At 39.9% G+C, this 27,957-nt stretch overlaps 1 protein-coding gene across 3 annotated transcripts in view; it reads right to left on the reverse strand.

The window, feature by feature from the left end:
* LOC136881242 (L-2-hydroxyglutarate dehydrogenase, mitochondrial) overlaps nt 1–27,957 on the reverse strand; it is a 182,947-nt gene that overhangs the window by 114,437 nt on the left and 40,553 nt on the right. For 2 of the 3 annotated variants that reach the window (XM_067153993.2, XM_067153994.2), the window contains one exon: nt 2,406–2,811. In XM_067153993.2, the coding sequence (XP_067010094.1) occupies nt 2,406–2,765 (360 nt within the window). In that variant the 5' untranslated portion in view covers nt 2,766–2,811. Of the gene's footprint in view, nt 1–2,405; nt 2,812–12,256; nt 12,405–27,957 lie in introns of those variants that run through there. The other variant, XM_067153991.2, reaches the window with a different exon arrangement.

Below are 27,957 nucleotides of genomic sequence, written 5' to 3' on the forward strand. Positions count from 1 at the left end.
TATAAACTCAGACCGTCCAGTGGCGTTTCTACTCTCTGAGAACTAAGCAGCTGTATGGGCGGCACACGCATAGTTCTTGGCCTCGCAAGAAGCGTGCACGTGTTCGACTTAGCATCAATAGCCAGCCTGAATCTCAGCTCTTAACATGGTGAGACAGTTATCATTACTACACTGTACTTTCGTATGTAAAAAGTTGTTTTAAAAACAAGTCGGCTCTGCAGGAATGCAATGCATATGTTCTGCAATTTCCTGGTGAAGAGCCACCTTCATGAGCATAGATTTACATAACTGTAAATAAATTTGAAACTACTGGCTCAGTGCTAAATAAAAACCATGCGCACACACAAACAATTTTAAAAGAGGAAAAGCTAGATGACATTGGTGCGGATCATGAACGGTCACCGAATAAAACCCTCACAAAATTAGCACAACAAGTAGCGATTTTGGCTTCTTCTGCACACAGAGCTACAAAGCTATTACACATCAAACTGTACAGGTAACTGTACAGGTTTACATGAGCCCATTGTATTATTTATTTAGTGTACGACATTAAAAATAAAAATACACAATCACAAATCAAATATACAATACACTATGTAGGTTACAATTTCACCATCAAGCTCTGCAAATAGTCTATACAAGAAGGATTTGGGTCAAGAAAGTCTTTTGGGTTACCCTGATAAGCACTCAGGAGGCACTGTTCCACTCTATGACGAACTGTTTGCTCAGGGGCACTGCAGCTACATTCCGGGGAGGGAAGTTTGTCCCATTTATAGAGAAAGTCAGCGCACTTTCCATGGTCTGTCCTGATACAATTGAGGGTTGTCCATGTTTTGCGAGGTAGGTCAAATCCATTTGGTATTCTTGTAATACAGGGGAAGTTCTGATACTCAGCTGAAGCTATGGAAGTCCATTCTTGAATCCAATCCTGCTGCAGGCTGAATTTGTCAACCAGGATTTTTGCAGTCCTTATTGGTGGATTTTTGGACCGAAGTCTGTTGTTCAAGGCATTGGGTATATCTCCATGAACTGGCAGATTGGAATTCCTCGACAGCTTCTGGTACTCACACAGCAAGGTATTCTTTCCCCGTAGGTGACGTGGAGGAATATGACTCAGAGGGTGAGGGTAGATTTTATGGTTCCCAATATAATGCGCAAAGTATGATTTAGCTGTGTGTCAACCAGTTTTGTGTAACACCTGTTCAGCCAGACTGGAGAGCAATATTCAGCAGATGAGAAGACAGGGGCAAGGGCTGAAGTTCGTAAGGTTGAAGCAGAAGAACCCCAGGTGGTGCCATACAGTTTGTGGATGATATTGTTCCGAGACTGGAGTTTAGCTTTTGTCATCTTCAGATGTTCCTTGAAGGACAGTGTTCTGTCAAGGGTTACGCCGAGGTATTTTGGGTGTCTGTTGCGAGGAAGTTAAGTGTTCTGGAATTTGACATAAAGTTCACGGTGGGAGTTTGTTGTTGAAATGGAAACATGAGACTTCAGTTTTACTCAAACTTGGCCTAAGTTTCCACTGTAATACCAATATAAGTGGTCCGTTATTGGACATTATAAATTTTCCAGCTAACTCATTCCTGGTTGCTAGCATTTCGCTCCAGTGTGCCAAGTTGGGTTCATCAGTTGGTAAATAGCACACCTACTAAGACGCATGGCTAGTGCATACCGTGGAGGCCATTGTGTAGGCTACTTGGAGCCACCAGCAGTGCCAATGCACTATGAGAGACTTTGTCTTATTACCAAAAATTGATGTCTGCCTGGCCATCAGATGATATAGATGTTGATTCCCATAGGGAACCTGAAATATTTGTCCCGAATGAGTAAATTTATAATACCAAAATAAATGGTCCGTTATTGGACATTATAAATTTTCCAGCTAACTCATTCCTGACTGCCAGCATTTTGCACCAGTGTGCCAAGCTGGGCTCATCAGTTGGTAAATAGCACACTTACCAAGATGCAGGGCTAGTGCATACCATGGAGGCCACTGTGTACGCTACTTGGAGCCACCGGCAGTGGCAATGAACTATAGCACTTGTCTCATTACCAAAACCTGATGCCTGCCTGGCGATGTAAGTTGGGCTGAGGCAGCTGCTGTATTGCAGAATACAAACACCGTGCCCTTGGTCTGGGTTTATAAGAGAGACCCTGTAGGTCAATCTGATTCTTTTTCTTCCCCACTTTACACTCTTAAACTTTTCTGTTTGTATGTTGAGTAATTTGAAATAACTTTGATGATGATGATGATGATGATGATGATGATGTGTTTTTGAGTTACTCACCATACAAACAGAAAAATGTTGAAGGGATGTGAACAAACATGAAGGAGGAATGTCCTGCGAGTTAAAGGAGTAAATGCCAGATATATGTTTGAACATGAAGGGAAAATTTATATTTACCTGACAGTACGGTTCAATCTCTTTAATTCCTGCGCCATCAACAACTTTAAGGTCAGGAACATTGTTTTTCTCTCCTCGTTCAATTAAGTCGTCTAATCGATCATTCTCAGTTTTATTAGTAGCTACGATGAGTTTGCCACATTTCTTGTAGGGTATATTCTTTTCCTCAAGATATTTATATGCCAGTCCCATGCCTTCCACACAGAGTTTAGCTTTGAGAGAGCCTGGTTTATAGTATATCCCAGCATGAATCACTCCACTGTTGTGACCACTCTGATGAAAGGCCAAGCGATCTTCCTTCTCCACGACTGCCATCTTCCACTGAGGATGGCGTTTCTGAAGCTCACGAGCAGTTGCCATCCCCACAATCCCGCCTCCAACGATAACTGCATCATAGTTGTGATTTCTGCAAAAGGTATAAGCACAGAAGTGAACAGAATAACTCAGTCTCTCTGAAACTGATGGAGAATGGTAACTGGTATCTTGTGTGACAAGAGGATGCCACCGAACCTGAACAATAAAGTGTATGAAAACATTATGTGCCCCGTACTTCGTATGAGTCGTATATTTGTAAAACTGCCCATCTCAAAAAAAAAAAATATTGGAAATCCACTTTATGTGCTGAATATGTCTCTGTCCACTTTTACACAAGACAGCAAACTATTAGCTACAAACTTGGCCTCTAACCAGCTTATTTTCTTCATTGAAAATTGGAGGTTGAATTTCTACTGACTAAACATTTTGGGACTCAGTTGTAAAATGTAGAAGTGCTTAAGTTTTGCAAAGAACTCATTGATAATAATAATAATAATAATAATAATAATAATAATAATAATAATAATAATAATAATAATAATCTTCCACAAAACAACCCAGAAGGTGGGGAAGAGGCATGTGAGCACAGTGTAGACAATGGCACTAATTAATGTTTAATTCTGGTTCATTTTGTGTAAATACATTGGATTTTACACTGTACTGATTTTTTTTTTTGTATTTGCTTTACATTGCAACAACACAGAGAGGTCTTATGGCGACGATGGGATAGGAAAGGCCTAGGAGTGGGAAGGAAGCGGCTGTGGCCATGGCGTGAAAATAGGAAACCACGGAAAACCATCTTCAGGGCTGCCGACAGTGGGGTTCGAACCCAATATCTCCCGGATGCAAGGTCACAGATGGGCGACCCTAACCGCACGGCCAACATGCCCGGTTATTGATTTATTTTTAGTTAACTTGTAAATAAAGCTTTCTTTTTTTGTACATTTTCATTCCTTCATTTTCTTTCAATTGGTGCAAAACTTGGCCATCTCCAAATCTGAAATTTAAATATTCCAAATAATTTTACAAATAAAACAATGGTATTCTTTAACATTCATTACAATGCTATTTATAAGAAATTAAGTAAATAAAAATAATTCTAAATCTCATTATTTAGATTTTATATGTTTTTTATTGATTTGCTGAAAAATTTTGCCATTTGGAGATGGCTGGTTTTGTAAAGACACGACTCATATGGTCTAGAAACACTGCCCATGACCAAAGCACTGGAAAGGAAACTAGAAGTTGTGGAAATGAGGATGGTCTCAAGTAATGTCTAAAAACTATGACAGACTAAGGAACAATGTGAGTAATGGAAAGGAACCAACAAGTGACAAAGCCAGTTACATACAGACAGATAGAAACATGAATTAACTTGTTGGGTAACTTTCCTCCTTTTATATTTGTTCTGTGTTCATATTCTTTTACCACATGTACTCATCATTATCTTTTCACCTCTTCCTTTTCTTCTTGTCCCACACTTCACTTATCTAGATGGAAGATCTGCTAAGATGGCCCCTTGCTGATGAAGCAAGGAAGCAGAAACAAGGTCATCAGGGGTCAGAGAAGAGATGGATCTGGAAGAACTGGGACTGACGTACAGAGATACTATCTATTTGAAGACAGAGGTGTATGAAGGAGTGAAGTTTGTGCTTGTGTCTCCTTTTCTATCACTCCATTTTCTTATACTGACCACCCATTTTGTCTATCCCATTATGTGTTCCTATCCTAAATTTCTGTAACAATGCAGTGAGGGACAATTTCTGAGTAACACATCAGCAAGGACATTAGTGAATCTCAATTAAACCTACAACTGCGGACCATCTTTCTGGTCGATGGTGCACTGTTTCGTCAAGAGCATTCATCTTTCTGAGAAACGGTGTCGTTCTTCTGCCGTAGGTTTATAACTGGACACCAAATAGCACTCATATAGATACCAACTGAATACTTATACTTTCATCTTCACTTTTGAAAGTCTTTGAAAAATAAGCAATGGTCTGGAGTAGTTTATTTAACTGTAGAAATGAAACTATTTTAATATGTTCTTAGGATCAAGATGGCAGCTAGCTTTGTTGACGAATCTGAAATCAAGCACTTGATTTTCAAATATCTTAGTGACAGTACTGATGATGACAGCCATTACTGTGTTCATTCCTACGAGGTAATTATTCATGAAATTAGTGAAAGTGACAGCAAAGTGCAAGGTGTCTCGGAAGTAACGGGAAATTCCGATAACCGGAATGATGTTCAAGTCGGTGCACGTTATGTTATTGTTGACAGTATGTCAATATTTGAAGAAACCACCAAAGGGATAAGTGTGAACTGTTGATATTTGTGTAGACTGTTATAAAGGACTTAGATCAAAACACAGGAAAGAAAAAAATTGACCCAAGAGAACTAAGATAAGCTGTAGGTTTGAAATTCATGAAAAGAACTCAAAAACTGTTCTGATGAAAAATTGTTTTTAATTAACATTCGAAATGAAAAGTGGTGAACTGTTGGGGAATATGTAAGAACATACTTGTGAGTTTCAGAATATCATGCTTCAGGAATAAATTATCTATCGGAAGTTCTTTTGCTGGAGCATAATAGTTCAACAATTTCCTCTGTTCAAAAAAATGTCATAATTTATTTTACTATAGTTAAAAATTGTGACAATATTTTTTATATTTTGTGTTATTTTCATGTATATCAGTCTTTTAGCTTTCTATTGGTGAATAATATGCATTTATTAGGATAAATATGTGATTACAGGCATGATTTTACGTTCATTGTGTATATTGAGGAAAATAACTGCAGCACTTGACAAATAAACCTGCAGCAGTTCTAGAGTTAAGATGGTTTGGTCACATAAAGAGAAGAGTTGTTCCATTAAGGTAGATTGAGATAGACCAAGAATGAGATGGAGAGACATCCCTGCAGACCAATAAGAGCTGATATGATATAAACTGATGAAACAGAGGACAAGAATCTGCATCGGTGACTTTGCAACAGAGCAGGACTAATAAGGATGAAGGAGATAACAGAAGTATACTGTTATGAAACTTCAGATACAAAAATAGAGAAATAAATCATACTTGGTTGAATAATGGCAAGATTATAGCAATACCCATGATTGAGTGACTAAAGAGGGATGTGTGGGTAAGTTTCCAAATTTATTGACCTCTTTCTAGGAGTTGCAAGCAATGTGAACAGCATCACTGGAATTACTTTTACTCCTCAAGGAAATTTCCCATCTGGACAGCTGGCTGGGCTAATCAGAAGGTACTTGAATGGTAGGTAACAATTCTATAACTCTTGTCACTCCAAGAAAATACTGAGGAGAACCTATCCTACATTGAGGTTGGGAAGGCACAATATTGTTTTTTTTTACTAGGGGCTTTACGTCGCACCGACACAGATACGTCTTATGGCGACGATGGGATAGGAAAGGCCTAGGAGATGGAAGGAAGCGGCCGTGGCCTTAATTAAAGTACAGCTCCAGCATTTGCCCATGTGAAAATGGGAAACCACGGAAAACCATCTTCAGGGCTGCCGACAGTGGGATTCGAACCCACTATCTCCCGGATGCAAGCTCACAGCCGCGCGCCTCTACGCGCATGGCCAACTCGCCCGGTACAATATTGTTGATATCACTAAAATCGTCACACAATATCTAACCTGCATGCTCAGTATCAGCTGCTAATGGAAAATCATAATCTACAGGAAAATGATGGAAAATGGAACTTTAAAAGATATGAAAAGTATCTGTCTCTGAACATCAAGATAATCTCTATGAAATTTCTCAAAATTATCATTGCCAGTTCACAAAATGGTTAGAGCAGACCACAGAGGAGTGGTCAGGATCAGATTTTCAGTATGTGCCAGGTAACTGAAAAATGGCGTGAGAGGAATAGAGAGATATGTTTATGTTTTGTAGATCTAGAGAAGGCAAATGAGAGAGTACCAAGGGGGAAAAAATACTGTTAGCTGTACTGTGGGACTATGGGATTAAAGGTAGGCTATTAAAAACTACTATCAAAGGTACTGTTTTCATGCTGACAATTGGGTTGCAGTGAGAATCGATGGTAGAATGAGTTCTTGGTTCAAGGTTCTTACAGGGGTTAGACAAGACTGTTATATTTCACCTTTGTTGTTTATAGTTTACATGGATCATTGTCAGTTCCTGGTCGAAACTATTTTTACACTGGTCTGTTTTCAGACCAACTTTGTTGTATGGGAATGAATGCTGGGTGGACTCCAGATTCCGGATATCTTATTCATAAGTTAGAAATATCAGACATGAAAGTAGCGAGAACGATCGCTGGTACAAACAAGTGGAAACAATGGCACAAGGGTACATGGAATGAGGAAATAAAGACTAAGTTAAGAATGAATACTATTGATGAGGCTGTACGCATGAACAGCTTCGGTGGTGGGGTCATGTAGGCACATGGAGGAGGATAGGTTACTTAAGAGAATAATGGACTGGGTCATGGAATGTAAGAGAAGAAGAAGGAGACCAAGGCGACGATGGTTAGACTGAGTTTGTAATGATTTTGAAGATAAGAGGTATAGAACTAAACAGGGCCACAGATTTAGTTACAAATAGAGGCAGAGTTTAGTAAAATTACAAAGGCTTGCAGACTGAACACTGAAAGGTTTAAAAGTCTATAATGAAGATGTATTGTACTTCTAAACACTGAATTTTACTCTGATAATAAAAGACTAATTAAAGTGAGTCGCTCTTATGATCTTTAATGAAAACCTCTGTCTGTACCTGTTTCCAATTAGCGTACCGCACATGCAGTGCATACCTTAATATCTCATGTTCTACGCTAGCCCATGCCACAGACAAATCCTTGTTCGATATACATATATGCAGAGGATCGTGGGAACTACAGAGGAATCAAGCTTCTGCGCCATGACATGAAACTCTGAGAGAGGGTTGCTGAAGTAATACTGAGGGAAGAGATAAAAATTAATGAAAATCAATTTGAGTTTATACCTGGAAGGGCAATAAGAGATTCCATCTTCACTCTGAGAATGTAGATAGAAAAGTACCTATTGTGTAGAAAAGATCAGCATATGGTTTTCAAAAAAACCTTGGAAAGTGCTATAACAAAGTGCCCTCTGCTGTTATTGGTGGCCCCTGAAGAAGATAAATGTCCCTTATCCTTATATTGCTATGATTTCAGATACATACAGATGACTGGGAGAAGCTGTTGTGGAAATACAGAAGAATTTGCAGTTAAGTTTGGCCTGCACCAGGGCTCTGCTTTTAGTCAATACCTCTTCATCATGGCCATGGATGAATTGACCAAACACATACAAGAAGCCCCATGAAGCATGCTTTTTGTGGAAGATATAGTGCTTGTGAGAAAAGTGTAGGAGTACTAAATAACTGGCAAGATTTTTTAGGAAGAAATGGATTTTAGATCAGCAGAATAAAGACAGAATTTTTGTACTGCAATTTTTCCGTGTGAGTATCCATTCATGAAGGATTAAAAATTGGATTGGGTGAGGTAAAGACAAGGAATACCTTCACATATCTTGAATCACTAATACAAGATAACGCAAACACCGATATGGAAATTACCAATTGGAAAAACAAATCAGATAATTGCTCTCTGGTCCACTGGAAGCTTTTTCAACTTACTACAAGAGAAATCAACTCAAACCTAGTCCACCAAAGATGCAGGTTTGTGCCTTTTCACCTCAGAAACAGGGAAGCAGCAAGGAAGCTCAACATTAGCTGGGAAGGAGATCACCTGGAACATTGTTTTTTATTTTTTATTATTGTTCGGTCCCGTGGAGTAGGGGGCAACGCGTCGGTCAGTCACCCAGCGGCCCCGGGTCGATTCCTGGCCGGGTCAGGGTTTTTAAATTGTACATGCTTAATATCCCTGGACTGGGGACTGGGTGTTTGTGTCATCCTTAATGTTCCTTTCCTCACATTCAACACTTTACACTTCCGCAATTTTGAAATATATGCAGATTCATAACATATGGTGCAAAGTAGGGGCAAAAGCTCTTCTTAGGTCGACGCCCCAAATAAATAGCATTTTTTTTAAAACATTGTTTTTCCCCAAAATACCTAGAAAAACTTTGGACCACACCCTATCTTACAAAGCACATTTATGAAATCCAAACAAAAAGTCTCCATGAGAAATAGCGTACTTTATAAACTGATAAGGGCAAACTGGGTCGCCATGCTCAGACACTACCTACAACTGCATTATCTCGGTGTTATTCCGCTGCTGAGTCTCATAGCCCTGTATGGTATCATTCAGCTCATGCGAAACAAGTGGATGTTGCTTTCAATGAGTCGTGCAGAATAATTTCTGGCTGTCTAAAATCTATAACTATCTATAAACTATATTCCCCGGCAGGCATAGCCCCTCCTGGGCTACATCGTGAGGTCATAATACAAACTGAATGAACAAAGTTGGTAGAGGACCAAGCTCACCCAATCTTAGGTCAACAACCTCCAAAGAGATAGCTCAAATCAAAGAAAAGCTTTGTGCAGACAACAACAATGATCACTATAAAACCTGAGACAGCCAGGATACAGCTATGGCAATCCACTGTACCACCAGAGTGGATGAAGGTCAAAGAAAACCTTCAGATATCTGCGAGTGTGGGGAGAGACAGACAATGCTGCACCTGCATACCTATGAACTGTGCCCATACTCTTGCACAACTCAAGAGTTAAATTGTAGACTGTGATAAAGTGGCCCATTTCTGGGTGAAGATCATCTAATCTGAGACATTTTTTTATTTTTCAATATTCAATGTATAATTTTAACACAGCATGCTATTACTTCTGACTCAAGTAAATGATCAGATAAATATTAGCTAGGTGAAGTGGTTGGTGGGCAGCTGAAGAAATTTTATGTGATAAGAAAATCCCACTCCACGCAAAGGAAAAAAAAAAAAAGGTATAAGATGGTTGTCCACCTAGCCATTCTGAGAGAGAGAGAGAGAGAGAGAAATGGTGGTGATTATTGTTTAAAGAGGAAGTACAACTAGGCAACCATCCTCTATATAACACTAATCAGAGGGAAAATATGGAAGGGGTCCGACACTTCGAAAAATGAAGGTATCGGCCAAAGTAAGACAAGGGCCACGAAGGGCGTGAAAATGAAAGACTTCCTAGCCCTCGCAAACCTAATAGCGTCGGGGTCAGAAAACTACTGCCGCCACTGAGAGAGAGAGAGAGTGTGTGTGTGTGTGGGTTTTTTTTTGTTTTTTTTTTGTTTTTTTTTTGTTTTGTTTTTTTTTTTTTTTTTTTTTTTTTTTTTTTTTTTTTTTGCAATGGTGCTTGCATCCATGATTATTAATTTGTGGCTACACTTGGTAAGGAAATGATGGCTATGTATTAGATATCCTGGCATTTGTTTCACAATGAAGTGAGGAAATTGTAGAAAATGGAAGAGATTCAATTCTTCAGAGAATGAAGGTACCAGCAAAGAAAGAGTAGGACAATGAACGGCTTGAAAATTAAAGAGACATCCTAGATCTTACAAATGTAATTTCAATGGGAAATGATGAAGGCGACACATACACCCAGCTCCCGTACCAGGGAATTTAACCAATGATAGTTAAAATTCCTGACCCTGCCGGAATCGAACCCAGGGCCCCTGTGACCAAAGGCCAGCGCGCTAACCCTTTAGCCATGGAGCCGGACATTCCATTGGGGTCAGAAGAGAATAAGAGTTGACCAAGAGAGGACCAATAGGAAAGATGAAAGTGAGGAATCTGAAAAAATTAAGTGGGAATAATGCCACACTCAACAAGGGGACTGGTGGCACCAACTTAATAGCCACTTTCAGAACCTTTCAGTCGCCTCTTATGATAGGCAGGCAGGGGCGCCCGCAAGGGAAGGGGCAAGGGGGGCGCTTGCTCCCCCCCTGGAATTCTAAAAAGGTTGATGTTCATTTGTTTAATATCATACCAGATTATTTCATAAACTGAACTTACTGACAGTCATCCAGCATCTGTTATAACCGGAAATTTGTGTAAAAAAATTTACTGCTGACATTATATTGGTTTATATATTCAAGAAAATTGTTAATGTACTCCCCCCTGGAAAAGATCCTGTGGGCGCCCATGTAGGCAGGGAATACCCTGGATGTATTCCACCACTGCCACCCACAGGCAGAGTATAACTAGGCAATCGTCGCCTATTAACTCTAAACAGAGGAGAAAATGGATGAAAAAATCTGAAAATCAACTCCAAATAATGTATGGGTTTGACATATGCCACCTAGGATATTGCTTTCTGTAGATGCCCTGGTGCTCATGAAATACCGTACGACCTCAAATCACCATAAATAAAGAGCATGTATAAACATTGTTTTAAAAAGATAAAGATCACAATGAATTAATTGAAAATGAAAATCCACAGCCTGTTTCCAATTTTAAATGGATTAAGAACTATGCCGGCAGTCGAAGTCTGTCACACCCCTCTGGGGCAATGACAGATGAAATGAAATATTATTGGAGAGTGTTGCTGGAATGATACTGGTTTAACATCGCACCAACACAGATAGGTCTTATGGCATTGCTGGAATAAAAGACGACAGGAAAATCCAGAGTACCGTACCCGGAGAAAAGCATGTCCCACCTCTACTTTGTCCAGTACGAATCACACATGGAGTGACTGGGATTTGAACCATGCAACCTAGAAGTAAGAGGACGGCACGCCGCCGCCTGAGCCACGGAAGCTCAATTAACTTTAATTAATTCATTCATTAATTAATGAAGGTACAACGGCAGCTAACAATTAATATTTGTGACCGTGCTGAATAAGATTTCCTGGTATGCACTCTATTGTATATTAAATGTGAACTCCCATGGTTTTTTTAAAATGTAAGTAACCTTTTTACTTATTCAAACATAACAGCAAGTGATGTAGTAGGCTTGTTAATACATGAGAGTGAGGGAAGAGAGGGGGGAGGGGGGGGAGAAGTAGGGAGGGAGAGAAATATAGGCTAGTGAATTCCTAACTGATATATATATATTTTTTTTTTTACGTAAGTTAAATTTATGGACTGATAAACTAAGTTTCACATCACAGCAGAGAAAAGCTGTAATGTCCAATATATTCAGGGTTTTTTAATTTTTTTATTTTTTTAATACAAGAGAAATGGTTCCAGGATCGGTGATTTAGTGGGTTTTCAATCGCCTGCTCCCCCTCTCCTAAACATAGCCTACGCCCTGTTTCAAAATAACGCTCCGATTCAGGTATTTACGAAAAACGCAACGTGAAACTGTCACTTGCAACGTAGCCTACTGCACCTATAAAAATGACCTTGTACAACTTTCTCCCAGGTCGTCTGTTAAGTTTTATTTGTACCAGGTGGTTAGGATCGAATAGAAAACAAAACGAATGGGGATAAAGTTTACTACAGAATACTTCATTCCTATTTCCCTGTAATACAAATAAAAGACACATGAAGAATACGGCACTCGCGTAGCAACTTGCAAGACGACATTTCTAACCTCACAAGTAGACAATTTAAAAGCAGCAAATTTATTTAACATTTACTTACGACGAACTAGAGGAATTTCGAATAAATCCTCCTTTAATTCGAATATTACCAGTGCAAGATTCTGGCAGTCTTGAAATAAGAACGGTGCAGAGGTTACGCCAATGCATTGCAATAAACTGATAATTACAACAAGACTCGTGCGTCCATTGGTTTGATTGCGTAATGTCAAGGTTAGAAATATTCCCCGAATGCTTAGCATGAAAGAAGGGATAGGGATGATATGAATGACGTACAACGCATACCCAATGTTTCCTATAGGGAATGAAAAAAGGACCTTTATTCTAGCGCTGTGAAGAGGAGGCGGACCTCCTGTTGATTGAATCGGATAATACGATTACAGCGCTCCTCCGGAGACCTCCGGTAGTCCTCCGATTGAATTCACTGGCGGAAAATTCAAATGCTTAGATGTGGGCAATGTTGCAACGGTGATCTTAGGAGGAATTACAATTTAGATTTTAGTACTAATTCCACAGATGCATGTGTTCCCCTACGTTTGTCATTCAAATGATGTAGTCGTTTCAAGATCGCCGCATTATTTGTTACGTTATGAATAACAGATTTTGATCTGCTGACGTTCAGTTTGCAATAGGTGCAGGTGGATAGAATACTGTAGATTGAATATTGGCATATATTATACTGTTGCAAATGCGTTAACAATATTATTAATACTGGTAGTAAAATAGTTTAAGTGGTAATTATATTCCATTGCATGTAAACATGTATTATATACGATGTTCTTACATTAATTATACTCGTAGCTCATTTATTACGCAACAGTACATCCGGCTCTATGGCTAAATGGTTAACGTGCTGGCCTTTGGTCACAGGGGTCCCGAGTTCGATTCCCGGCAGGTTCGGGAATTTTGACCTTAATTGGCTAATTTCGCTGGCGCTGGAACTGGGTGTATGTGTCGTCTTTATCATCATTTCATCCACATCACAACGCGCAGATCGCCTAAAGACGTCAAATCAAAGGACCTGCATCTAGTGAGCCGAACTTGTCCTCAGACACTCTCGGCACTAAAAGTCATACGCCATTTCAGTTTTTACTGCAAAGTACGAACTGATTGAAACTGGTTATATGCTGTACCGGGCTGAGTAGTTCAGACGGTAAAGCGCTGGCCTTCTGAGCTCAAGCTTGCGGTTTCAATTCCGACTTTGCTCGGCGGTACCTGAAGGTGGTCAGGTGTACCGGCAGTAGCGGCGATTGGGAATTAGAAGTAGGGGGGAAAATGTAAAGACAACAAAGTACCCTAGTTTGTGGGATATAGCGGGGGGAGGGGGTATATACGTTATACATTAAAACTTAAAAAAAAGCTACTAAATGGAATTTCGACAGAGAGGTAAAGATTCTCAGCCTACCAACTTACCTGTGTTGATAATATTTATTTGAGATTTTGATTCAATACTATACAATAAAACTTTCACGAGAGGAACAATATTACACATGTATTACAATTAAATAGACGTACGGCGTGATTATATAATTAAAATCATTTAGTATTTGACTACAAACTAAAAAAAAACTGACACTAAATAGACTGCCAGACTAACGAATGCACGCGTACCCTTCCTCACAGCACATACAAAGTCTCCACTACAGTACTCGCTGTGGCGCTATAAAAAAATCGGTTAACCGCATGAACGACTTTGTTGCGTATTTCCGCTAATAATTTCGTTATTAATTAAAGCAAATAATTAGCTGATAAGACAACAGGGCTTGTACAAATTGCTTGTTTTAATAATTCCTATAATACCTTGTTTCATCCAGCTAAAATGGAATACAAATGCAAAGTTTTCTCCACAAAGTAGGGGGGCGATTGTCCCCTCTCGCCCCCCCTAATCGCCACTACTGTACCGGCACATGAAAGAACTCCTGTGGGACAAAGTGTCGGCACCTTAACGTCACAGAAAACCACAGAAGTGGTTATGGGAGTACAATAATAATAATAATAATAATAATAATAATAATAATAATAATAATAATAATAATAATAATAATAATCCTTCCATCAATTTACCCTCCCGGGCTGGGTGTTCCTTCGGACCTATACCGCCTCAAGGACAGTGTCCTGGAGCGTGAGACTTTGGGTTTTGTTTTATGTCGCACCGACACAGATAAGTCTTATGGAGACGATGGGATAGGGAAGGTTTGGGAGTGGGAACGAAGCGGCCGTGGCCTTCAGTTAGGTACCATCCCGGCATTTTCCTGGAGGGGAAGTGGGAAACCACGGAAAACCATCTTCAAGGCTGCCGACAGTGGGATTCGATCCCACTATCTTCCGGGTGAAAATGGGTTCGAACCCCACTGTCGGCAGCTCTGAAGATGGTTTTACGTCGTTTTCCATTTTCACGCCTAGAAATTACTCTCCTTAGCCGTTCCTATCACATCGTCGTCATAAGACGGCATGACGTAAAGCAAAATTTTTACAAAAGTAATCGACAAATGAAACACGAACGATAAATGAGAATGTATATATTTCCTATATTCTCCTTCCTCCTCTGCGAACCATGTGACCTTGCCGCGGTGGGGAGGCTTGCGTGTCCCAATGATGCAGATAGCCGAGCCGCAGGTGCAACCATATCGGATGGGTATCTGTTGAGAGACCAGACTAACGAATGGTTCATCGAAAGGGGGGTAGCAGCCTTTCGGTTGTTGCAAGGGCGGCAGTCTAGATGATTGACTGATACGGCCTTGTAATAATACTCAACATGGCTTAGCTGTGTTGATACTGCTACACGGCTGAAAGCAACGGGAAACTACAGCCGTAACCACCTCCCGAGGACATGCAGCTCTCTCTGTATGAAAGATGTACTGATGATGGCTTCCTCCCGGGTAAAATATTCCGGAGGTAAACTAGTCTCCCATTCGGATCTCCGGGTGGGGACTACACGAGAGGGGGCGATCATCAGAAAGATGGATACTGACATTCTGCGAGTCGGAGCGTGGAATGTTAGGAGTTTGAATCGTTGTGGTAGGTTAGAGAATCTGAAAAGGGAGATGGATAGGCTAAAGTTAGATGTAGTTGGTATAAGTGAAGTACGTTGGCAGGAAGAACAGGATTTTTGGTCAGGCGACTACCGAATTATCAACACGAAATCAAACAGGGGTAATGCAGGAGTTGGTTTAATAATGAATAAGAAAATAGGGCAGCGGATAAGCTACTACGACCAGTATAGTGAAAGAATTATTGTCGCCAAGATAGACACCAAACCAATGCCCACCACAATAGTGCAGGTCTATATGCCTACCAGTTCAGCGGATGATGAAGAAATTGAAAGAATATATGAGGAGATAGAAGATTTAATACAATATGTCAAAGGTGACGAGAATCTAATTGTGATGGGAGACTGGAACGCAGTGGTAGGCCAAGGAAGAGAAGGTAGCACAGTAGGAGAATTTGGATTGGGACAAAGGAACGAAAGAGGAAGTCGGCTGGTTGAATTCTGCACTGACCATAATTTAGTCCTCGCCAATACTTGGTTCAAACACCACAAACGACGGCTGTATACGTGGACGAGACCTGGAGACACTGGAAGGTATCAAATAGACTACATTATGATTAGGCAGAGATTCAGAAACCAGGTGTTGGATTGCAAAACTTTCCCAGGAGCAGACGTGGACTCTGACCACAACTTGTTGGTCATGAAATGCCATCTGAAGTTGAAGAAATTGAAGAAAGGAAAGAATGCAAAAAGATGGGATCTAGACAAGTTGAAAGAAAAGAGTGTGATGGATCGTTTCAAGGAACATGTTGCACAAGGACTAAATGAAAAGGCCGAAAGAAACACAGTAGAGGAAGAGTGGAGAGTCATGAAAAATGAAGTCAGTAGGGCTGCTGAAGAAATGTTAGGAAGGAAGAAAAGATCAACTAAGAATCAGTGGATAACTCAGGAGATACTAGACCTGATTGATGAACGACGAAAATACAAGAATGCTAGAAATGAAGAGGGCAGAAAAGAATACAGGCGATTAAAGAATCAAGTGGATAGAAAGTGCAAGGTAGCTAAGGAAGAATGGCTGAAGGAGAAGTGCAAGGATGTCGAAGGCTGTATGGTCCTGGGAAAGGTAGATGCTGCATACAGGAAAATCAAGGAAACCTTTGGAGAAAGGAAATCTAGGTGCATGAATATTAAGAGCTCAGATGGAAAGCCACTTCTAGGGAAAGAAGACAAAGCAGAAAGATGGCAGGAGCATATCCAACAGTTGTATCAAGGTAACGATGTAGATAATTTCGTTCTGGAACATGAAAAGGCTGTTGATGCTGATGAAATGGGAGACCCAATTTTGAGGTCAGAGTTTGACAGAGCTGTGAGTGACCTAAATAGGAACAAGGCACCTGGAATTGATGATATTCCCTCTGAATTACTGACTGCCTTAGGAGAAACCAGCATGGTAAGGTTATTTCATTTAGTGTGCAAGATGTATGAGACAGGAGAAGTCCCATCCGATTTTCGGCAGAATGTTGTTATACCTATTCCCAAGAAAGCCGGTGCTGACATGTGTGAAAACTACCGCACTATTAGTTTAGTATCTCATGCCTGCAAAATTTTAACACGTATTATTTACAGAAGAATGGAAAAACAAGTTGAAGCTGAGTTGGGGGAAGATCAATTTGGCTTCAGAAGAAATGTAGGAACACGTGAAGCAATCCTGACTTTACGTCTGATCTTAGAGGATCGAATCAAGAAGGACAAGCCCACGTACATGGCATTCGTAGATCTAGAAAAGGCATTCGATAATGTTGATTGGACCAGGCTATTTATGATTCTGAAGATGATAGGGATCAGATACCGAGAACGAAGAATTATCTACAACCTGTATAAAAATCAGTCTGCAGTGATAAGAATCGAGGGCTTTGAAAAAGAAGCAGCAATCCAGAAAGGAGTGAGGCAAGGCTGCAGTTTGTCCCCTCTCCTTTTCAATGTTTACATAGAACAGGCAGTAAAGGAAATCAAAGAGAAATTTGGAAAGGGAATCACAGTCCAAGGAGAGGAAATCAAAACCTTGAGATTTGCCGATGATATTGTTATTTTATCTGAGACTGCAGAAGATCTCGAGAAGTTGCTGAATGGTATGGATGAAGTCTTAGGTAAGGAGTACAAGATGAAAATAAATAAGTCCAAAACAAAAGTAATGGAGTGCAGTCGAACGAAGGCAGGTGATATAGGAAATATTAGATTAGGAAACGAAGTCTTAAAGGAAGTAGATGAATATTGTTACTTGGGTAGTAAAATAACCAACGATGGCAGAAGTAAGGAGGACATAAAATGCAGACTAGCACAAGCAAGGAAGAGTTTTCTTAAGAAAAGAAATTTGCTCACTTCAAACATTGATATCGGAATTAGAAAGATGTTTTTGAAGACTTTTGTGTGGAGCGTGGCATTGTATGGAAGTGAAACATGGACGATAACTAGCTCAGAAAGAAAGAGAATAGAGGCTTTTGAAATGTGGTGTTATAGAAGAATGCTGAAGGTGAGATGGATAGATCGAATCACGAATGAAGAGATACTGAATCGAATTGGTGAGAGGAGATCGATTTGGCTAAATTTGACGAGAAGAAGAGATAGAACGATAGGACACATCTTAAGACACCCAGGACTTGTTCAGTTGGTTTTTGAAGGAAGTGTAGGTGGCAAGAACGGTAGGGGTAGACCAAGGTATGAATATGACAAACAGATTAGAGCAGATGTAGGATGCAATAGTTACGTAGAAATGAAAAGGTTGGCACAGGATAGGGTGGCATGGAGAGCTGCATCAAACCAGTCTATGGACTGATGACTCAAACAACACAACATATTCTCCTTCGTCATACTTATAAAGCAGTATTTACTATGTCGCTAGCACATCCGTTGCGCACCACGGATGGAACGGCAAGCGAGGCACACATTCAGTACTGTTGCTCCGTCCTCCGCTCGCCCTCCGCTCGCGTGCCGAAGCACCGATTGGTTTCCCAGCAACAGTTTACTACCGGAGAATACCGGAGGGAGCGCTCACTCGCACTACCGATTGCAATCATAGGAGCAACTGCTCCGTTCCCAGCTCTATTCGCAACAGTAGCTCCGAGCGTAAGGACTTAGTGGGCTGTAATTTCAAACTTACGTCCATGAATGTAGGCACCCTATAAAAATCGTTACCTACATAAACAAAAATTGATCTATATCACCGATATTTCATACAATACCCCTTGACAAAGAACGTATAGTCATTCAGAATAATTAATGCATCCTCTCATTTGTTATCAAGAAAATGCAATTATATCGACATATAATACATACCCCATATACCTGTAGGTATAAACCCTGTAGATACAACAAACAATATATCTTAATAGGTTCAGTTGTTCCTCAGAAAAGTACAGGCCCCACCTGTGCAGAACTTACACAGTGGTTCGTTCATTATTATTATCATTATTATGGAAATATGGAAGAATTTAATAAAAATTGGTGTGTAAAGTCTGAAAATGAGGTATTGCAGTCTAGGCTATAACGCTAGAATACAGTAATTTCAAGTTAAATTTGAATTCGTTTTTAATTTCTGGACATATGTAAAACACGTGAAAGACGTCGCAGAAGTAAGGGATGATTATTTACAAGCGGAGGGAGGAGTTCAAGTGGTTCAAATCTGTAAATGCTGCTGTGTAAAACATGGCACAAACGACTGCTAACCATTGGTCTTGCGGTGTAGGTGGCAACGCGTCCGCCTGTCACCCGGCGGCCCCGGGTTCGATTCCCGGCCAGGTCAGTTTTTTTAATTGTAAATTATTAATATCCCTGGCCTGGGGACTGGGTGTTTGTGTCATCCTTAACGTTCCTTTCCTCGCATTCAACACTTTACCCTACCGCCATTTACATAATACACGCAGGTTTCCTCATATATGGTGCAAATAGGGGCAAAGGATCTTCATAGGTCGACGCCCCGAACAAATAGCATTAAAAAAAAGTTAAAGAAGGAGTGTAGTTTCGCGCAAAAACAGCGACGTCATGAATTCCTGTGAAAATGCTCGTTCATTCCTCCCGTATGAAGTTCACACTACGCGCTTGTCATTCAATGTTTTTTTCTTTGCTAGTTGTTTTACGTCGCACCGACACAGATAGGTCTTATGCGACGATGGGATAGGAAAGGTCTAGGAAGTGGAAGGAAGCGGCCGTGGCTTTAATTAAGGTACAGTCGCGGCATTTGCCTGGTGCGAAAATGGGAAACCACGGAGAACCATTGTCAGGGCTGCCGACAGCGGGGCTCGAACCCATCATCTCCCGAATACCATCTTCAGGGTTGCAGGCAGTGGGGTTCGAATTCACTATCTCCCGGATGCAATCTCACAGCTGCGCGCCGCTAACCACACGGCCAACTCGCTTGGTCGTACCGACTATAACAACCTGCCTGTATATTGGTGGGAAGTAGCTGGGGTGTAAGATAACTTTCTTCTTTAGCATGCCATTCCTCTGGTTCATACATTTTCTGATATATCTGGTACGTAACACACTGGTTCATCATTGTATTCGAGCTATAAAATCCCTACTCTGAGCCACTGATTGGAATGAGTAGTGTGCATATTTAACGAAATAATGACAGAGGAGTGGTCACGGCAGTCTGCGACCTGATTATTCCAGTTCTGGAACTTTGGACTCTTAGATCGGCACCGTAGTACTGTTCGTTGTAAGTGAGAAAGTTTGCGGTTTTTCATTTGATCGAGTTTTTTATATGATAACATTGCTTTCAATCGCTACATTCCTACTGACGTTTTTGTAATGACCTATGTTGAATTCAGTTAGGAAAACCACCAAGTCAGTCTTTCTGAGAATCCCGTAGCGAAGCACGGGTACAGCAGCTAATAATAATAATAATAATAATAATAATAATAATAATAATAATAATAATAATAATAATAATAATAATAATAATAATAATATTGGCTTTACGTCCCACTAACTACTTATAAGGTTTTCGGGGACGCCGTGATGCCAGAATTTGGTTACGCAGGAGTTCTTTTACGTGTAATTAAATCTACCAACACGAGGCAGACGAATTTGAGCATCTTCAAATATCACCGGACTGAGCCAGAATCGAACCTGCGAAGTTGGGGTCAGAAAGCCAATGCCTCAAACGTCCGAGCCACTCAGCCCGGCATGCAATGATAATAGTATTAATTATTTCATAACGAAGTAATTTACAGTCACGGACAAGGCCTAAATTATAACATGTTTATATTTAAGAAAATACATAATTATCATTGTACGTAAGAATGCTATGTGTAATATCGATAAATAGTTAAGGTATTAACTGAGGGGCCTAGTTTCGCACAATAGTAGCGACAAGTTTTAAATTCCTGAGAAAATGCTCTTCCATTTCTCCCGTACCAAGTTCACACTACGCGCTTGTCATTCAATCGGAGGTTCTGTTACATAATTATTATGTCTGTACGTAAGAATGCTAGGCCTATTTGTAATATCGCCAAATAACTGAAGTATTAACGGAGGGGCGTAGTTTTTCACATTAATAGCGACAAGTTATAAATTCCTGTACAAATGCTCGTTCATTTCTCCCGTGCCAAGTTCAAACTACGCGCTTGCAATTCAATCGGAGGTTCTCCGGAGGCAAACGATTGAAAGCGCCCGGAGCCTCCGCTCCGTAAACAACCGCTCCGTTAACAGCGCTACTTTATTCGACTTTGGCATTGTCCCAATTGTCCCATACTGCCGGACAAAGCAAAGAGAATGTGGGACAAAGAATATGCGGGGAAACCGTTAGACCGCGGTCCGCGCAGAGAAGAGAAATCGAAAATCGCTGCTTATTATCGATAGTGAAAGAACGATGTCATGTCTCATACCCAAAACTGTTAATAACATGTTTTTACGTCACGCTAACTACTTTTACGGTTTACAGAGACGCCAAGGTGCTAGAATTTTGTCCCGTGGGAGTTCTTTTATGTGCCGATAAATCCACCCACACGGGTTTGACGTACTGGAGCAACTACAAATATAAATACCACAGGACAGACTCAGGATCGAACCTGCCAAATTGGGCTCAGAAATCCAGTGCCGTAACCGTCTTAATACTGACAACTGATAGAATAGGGAGGCTACTGGAATCCCATGGGATTAACACCATATACAGTACCGTTGCCTACGAGATATACAAGGCCGGGAAGTGGACCGATAGAAATGCGGGTCGCAAAGATCTCGAAATTGTGCTATGCTGCTCGCGCGGAACACATTCAATTAATAGTACATGTTGGTTTTTAAAGATGTAAAAAGCTACAAATAATGAATTTAGGACCACCTAAATGTGATTTCGAATGATTGGATGTAAAGTAAAGCACATTTCAGTGGTATTTGGAATTATTTTAGGCGAATTCCAGTGCAATAAATAATAAAAGTAATACCGCGCCTACAGGGGTTACTTTGCATCACTTGCCGAATGGCATTGAATGACCTCTGACGAGTAAAATGTGAACTACTTTGATTTAGTTCACCGCCGTCTCGAGGATCGAGACGGCGGTGATTTAGTTTGTAATTTTCCTAATTGATGCCATTACTGTGGTACTTTTTGAAGTTACAGAATCCTCCCAGAATGCTGTGTTCTCTTGTGAGCCTCCATTGAATTTCAAGCTCTAAGACAAGACGTGTGACTTTTTCTTATTTTAACTTTTGTGTGTTAACTTGCTGATGTGCTAATCAGGTAAGACCAATTGTACTTAATACCTTTATAAGCCACCATCTGAGAATAATACTGTTTATTCTAAAACAGTAAGCTGGAAATGCACAGTTCGAGTGAAAGCATACCATGCATGTCAACATTCTGAGCTACTTGGGGATACTTTGCACCAGCATGAAAGTGGAGCAAAGTAACCCCAACATTTAAAAATAAGTGTATTTTAATTATATGAACAATGTTATGTATGGTATTGACATATGATCAAACACACTACTCAGATATGTAATTCTGTTGTGTTGTAGACAAACTATGCTGAGAAAATACGTCAGAAAACCTGGGAGTAGGCGTTATGCAGACTATTCTCTGGAGAAGATGAATGAATGTCTGACAGCCGTTCAGTATGGAAATATGTCGACCAGGACCGCAGAAGCACATTTTGGTATACCTAGGCGAACTATTATTAACAAGATAAAAGGACATCACTCTTCTATTCCTGGAAAACCACCAATTTTTAGCGAAAAAGAAGAGAACATATTTTCAGACTGTGTTGTTGCTATGAGTGAGTTTGGATTTCCTATTGATGAATTTGAAATGCGGTGCATTGTTCGTGCTTATCTGGGTAGAATGGGAAGGGAAGTCAAACAATTTAAAAACAACCTACCAGGGAAAGAGTGCATGAGAAGCTTTTTAAAGAGACATCCAGAGCTCACTGTACGATTTGCTGCAAATATAAAAAGATCTAGGGCATCAATAAACAAAGAAACTCTCCAAGAATATGTAGGTAATATGAGAGGCACACTGGAGCGGGTACCTCCGCAAAACATATGGAATTATGATGAAAGTAACCTCACAGACGACCCAGGTTCCAAAAAGGTTATAACTAAGAGAGGTGTGAAGTTCCCGGAAAATATTCGTAATGCTTCAAAGGCAAGTGTGTCTGTCATGATTTGTGGCTCAGCTGCTGGTGTACTCCTTCCACCATACGTGGTTTACCGATCACAGAATATGTGGTCAACTTGGCGTGAAGGAGGTCCAACAGGATGCAGATACAAGAATTCCAAATCTGGATGGTTTAGGCTACTGCAGAAATTTTCGCTGACGGGTTTCAAAGTCTTATGCTCCCAAGATTAAAGAAACTTGTAGGGAAGAAAGTACTTATAGGGGACAACTTGTCATCCCATATTACACCAATTATCTTACAGTTGTGCAGAGAGAATGATATTCAGTTTGTTTGCTTACTGGCAAACAGTACCCACCTAACACAGCCGCTGGATGTAGCCTTCTTCCGGCCAATGAAAGCTGCATGGAAGAAGATTTTGGATCAGTACAAAGAGAGTGAAGCTGGAATTCATAGTGCAGTGTTACAAAAGCAACACTTTCCCCGGCTATTGAATCAGTTGATGGCTGCAATATCTCCACATGCAGAAGAAAATCTAAAATCCGGCTTGCGAAAATGTGGCATTCATCCTTGTGATGTTAATGAATTGTTAGAGCGTCTTCCTGGCAAGGGTTGTGAAATAGACGGTATTATCGAAAATAACTTCAGGGAGTTTTTGACCGAAAAGAGATGTAGCATAGTAAATGGCAACACCCAAAGAAAAAGAAGGAAAGTTGATGTGCAGAAGATTTGGCTGATGCAGGCCCTTCAAAACCAAGTTCCCAGAAAGCAATAAAATTAACGGCAACAATGCTAGATAAAAAGAGGGGAGAATCTCATTTAAGCATAACAGAGTCTGAATCAGAAAAAGAAAGTATTACACTTTTGCTTAAAGACTCATCAAGTTCCTCAGATGTTGGGTTATCTGAAACCGAAGAAGTGGAGGAAAGTGGAGAAAAGTGGCAACCTATCAAGAGAAAGAAAGGCGAGTTTGTTATTTTCAGGTATGAAGACGAGCTTTTTCCTGGTAAAATAGTTTCTTTTACTTCAGATACTGTGGTAATATCATCAATGGAACGATCTGCAAGAGCATGGAAGTGGCCAAAAACTGTTGACAGTATGGAGTACAGCTGGGAGGACATTTTGGGCGCCATTAAATCACCAAAGCCAATTAATAATCATGGATATTTTTCAGTCCCCGAGCTGCTACACATTTGGACATAGCAAAGTTTTGTTTGTAGTGTGTTTCGATTTTGTGTTGGTGAATAGTGAGATGAAAAACAGAAAAGTGTTCAGAAACAATTTTTTTAATGTTTAAATTCCAAATTTATATTTGTCTAATCACTGTAATAAAAATATTGTATAATGCTGACATACTACTATGGTGTAAAGTAACATTTAAATGTGCTAACTATGCTCCATTGTCATGTCCTGCCTTATTTTCCATGTTATTCATTAAGTGGTGCAAAATACCCTCCCCCTATGAGGATACATTGCACCACTTTTTAATTATCCACAGTGCTGACAATTTTAGTCTACAACTTCTGTAAATCAAGTAACTGGAGTAACAGGATTTCGTACATGTGTGTACAAAAAATTACCTTAATATCTCTAATACATCAAGTTATATACCGTTAAACCTTATAAGTGACAGTAAAACGGTGCAAAGAAACCCCACCTTACGGTACATTAAAATGACTTACCATGATCACTGCTCATAACACTCGCATTTTTAAGATCTTCCAACTTAAAGGCTTTGTCCTGAAGTTCTTTTCCAAGTAATTGTATGAGCTTCATTGTCGAGTATTGGTTTTACAAGTTTTGTAATGAGAGTTACAGTCAGTACTCTCTGATCACACTCGTCACATTTGAAGGCCTCAATGAACTTTGGAACAACAAAAACGTTAAGTTTTTAAAACTAAATTCCTATTTCCCAGATAACGTAATGAGTGACGCGTAAAATTCAACATATTTTGCAGAAAGTAAAGAAATTTTTTTGAGGGGTAGCGTAATGCTCAACGATCTTTCATCCTAATGAGGCACATCAATGGACTGTCAGTAGTGGCAGAGGATAGCTATCCCAAGCATGATTCACAGTTGGAATTTTCTTCTGCAACTCGAACAAGATAACCACATATCATGGCCAAGGAAGACAATTCCAGAGTGACAGGTTTTTCTGAAAAGACATGGTGTCATTCTTAATATCAATAGTGTCTAAGATAATATTAAACTTTTAGATATTTTAGACCTATTAAAATAGTACATCTGAAAGAAAATACAATAATCACGAATGGATTAGTTAACTTACCTTCGAGCGTCTCATCAAGTATTTCCAGAAATGTTGTTGATCAGGATTACGATTATAGAGTACTCTGGGCTTGATAGCCATTTTATCTATGATAAGGGATCCTAACGTTTCCTCCACGCATGTCAAATTCATGGCTTCGTAATGGAGGTTTTCTTTAATGAGGTGGTGGTGGTGGTGATTATTGTTTTAAGAGGAAGTACAACTAGGCAACCATCCTCTATATAACACTAATCTGAGGGAAAAAATGAAGGGATCCGACACTTCGAAAAATGAAGATATCGGCCAGAGGAAGACGAGGGCCATGAAGGGCATGAAAATGAAAGACTCCCTAGGCCTGGGGAACCTAATACCTTTGGGGCAGAAAAAAACAAGAGTTGACCAAGAGAAGTTGGATAGGATAGATCAGGAGTTTCCAAAAGGCGGCCCACGGGCCGCATGCGGCCCGCAAAAGCTTTAGAAAAATTATATATATTTTTAAGAAATTTGATGAAAATGTACCAAAAAATTATTCATAGCTCATTCAAAAAATTATCTCAAGTCAGAAGTAATTCATTATCTAATATTATTTCCTGTTTTTAAGTATTCACTTGTTCTGTATAGATTATTTTATTATTTTTAAAACTGTAAACCCCTCATTCTTGCGAGAGCATATATTTTCGTATGGATATCATTTTCACTTGCATGTATATCTGACGGGATTGCTAAAAGAAAATGGCGTAACATGTCCAATGATCCACTGTCTCATTCACCAAGGAGCGTTTTGTGGGAAATCAATTAAGAAAACAGAAGTTTTTGAACTAGTGGTTACAATTATTAATATGTTAAGAGTTGGAAATTGAGCCGTTTTGCATAGAAAATTCAAACAGTTTCTGCTGGAAATTGATGCAGAATATGGAGACTTGCTGTCGTAAGGTGGCTGAGTGCAGGGAAGTGCCTTCAACGCTTTTTTTGCAATTCACAAGGAAATCCCCGAATTTCTTAATAAGTTTGTCTCGTCAGCTATCTCAGAACTAGAAGAGAAAATTCAAAACCCAGAGTTTTTAAAGCAGTTAGCTTTCCTAACAGACATGACAAATCACCTTAACACCTTCAACCTGAATCTTCAAGGAAGAAACCACGAGGTGTCAGATATGGTGGGAACTGTTAATGGATTTCAAAACAAATTGAAAATGTTCGTTAGAAAACAATGAGTTGACTCATTTCTCCTGCTGTCTACAATTAGCGGCAGAGAAGGACCAAGAAACCATACATTTTTCATATTTCAGTTCACACATTCAAGAGATCATTGAAGAATTCAACACATGATTCAAGGAAAATGAAATTCTGAAAAGCAGTATACAATTTCACGTGAATCATCTTGGTGCTGCAATCGAGGAACAAGAACGACAAATACAACTTGAGCTGTGCGATCTACAAGCCGATACGTTCCTACAGACAAGATAAGAAAAGGGATCACATTTTTTAAAACTGCTAAACAGCGAAAAATACCCTAAGTTCTGTTTTGTCACTCGTCAAATATTAATTCAAATGAACTGTCATTATTGGGTGCTCTTCTTCAGAATTCAATTCTCCTGGGTATAATAGTGTTAATTTTTAATTTCACTCCTTTATGCTGATGTACAATAGTGTTTTAAGCAATTAAAATAATCAAACCTTCATTTCAAATGAACTATGAACATTATTTCATACTGGTATCTCTGTTCTATTTGTAGAATTTTACGAAAATTGGCCTGTTGTTAAAGTGCGGCCCGCGATCATACCTAAGGTTTCCAATGTGGCCCTCGAGCCCTTACTAATTGGAAACCCCTGGGATAGATGAAAGTGAGGAGCCTAGCACAAGTAAGTGGAAGCAATGGCAGGACTCAGCTAAGGGCCCCGTGGTTGCTAACCCATGCTCCAAAGTTCAGAGCCCCTGGGGATCTTTAATAAGGGATGTTATTCGATGACGTCCCAGGCGACCAAAGCGAGCCTAATTTGCCCCCCACCCCTGTCTGGATGTAGCAGTTATCCACTTCCCCTTTAAAAGTCGATCGGCTGGAAATGATTGAAAACTCCAATTGTTCTCCTTTCTTTGACGAATTGGACTTACAGTACGATATACCATATCTTATAATGTATATGAAATTTACTTGGAGTTCATTTCAATACTAACAATAAGTGAAATCTATACATAAATGTATTAAAAATACTTTTCTCCATGTATTAATACACTACAGCACATGCAAACTATAGCACGATGTCGAGACATCCGGCGGCGGTACTGCGAACCTGGTTGGGGACGATTTTTATGCTCAGAACTAGCACACACTTACCGGCCTTGTATATCTCGTAGGCAACGGCAGTACAGACCAACGAAGAAAATCCAGAAAAGTACTAAGGTCTGCCAAGGACAAGCGCCATCCTCTCTCCACAGCAGGTGTCTACAAGATCTTCAGGTGTACATATCCAGGCTACTCAAGTTGGTCTTGACCATCTTATAAAATTCCCAGGTGGTGTTCTTTTGAGATTCCTGATGTCTTGGTGATTCTTTTCCTTGTTTCCTTGAGCTTTACCGTTGTGGGGTTTTTCCTAAGAACACCAATCAACTCATGCTTTCCAGTCTCATATCCCTCCGTTGACTATCACCCATGTTTCCTCTCTTTCCCAAGACAACCTGTGACTTTTCCAATAGCAATCATTGCCTCTCTTAAATGTTCCCATCCCTGATACTTTCTTTTCTGTAGTTCTGTTGTATAGCATTGAACATTGCTGTTTGAGCCATGTTTTTACTTTTTTCAGGATCTTGGGAGATGATCTTAACTTTGGCCTTGGAAAGGAAGTGGCCTGAATCCAAATTAGCACCCCTCAGAATACTTGAC

This window comes from Anabrus simplex, chromosome 9 (assembly GCF_040414725.1).
Source record: "Anabrus simplex isolate iqAnaSimp1 chromosome 9, ASM4041472v1, whole genome shotgun sequence".
In the NCBI taxonomy this organism is placed as follows: domain Eukaryota; kingdom Metazoa; phylum Arthropoda; class Insecta; order Orthoptera; family Tettigoniidae; genus Anabrus; species Anabrus simplex.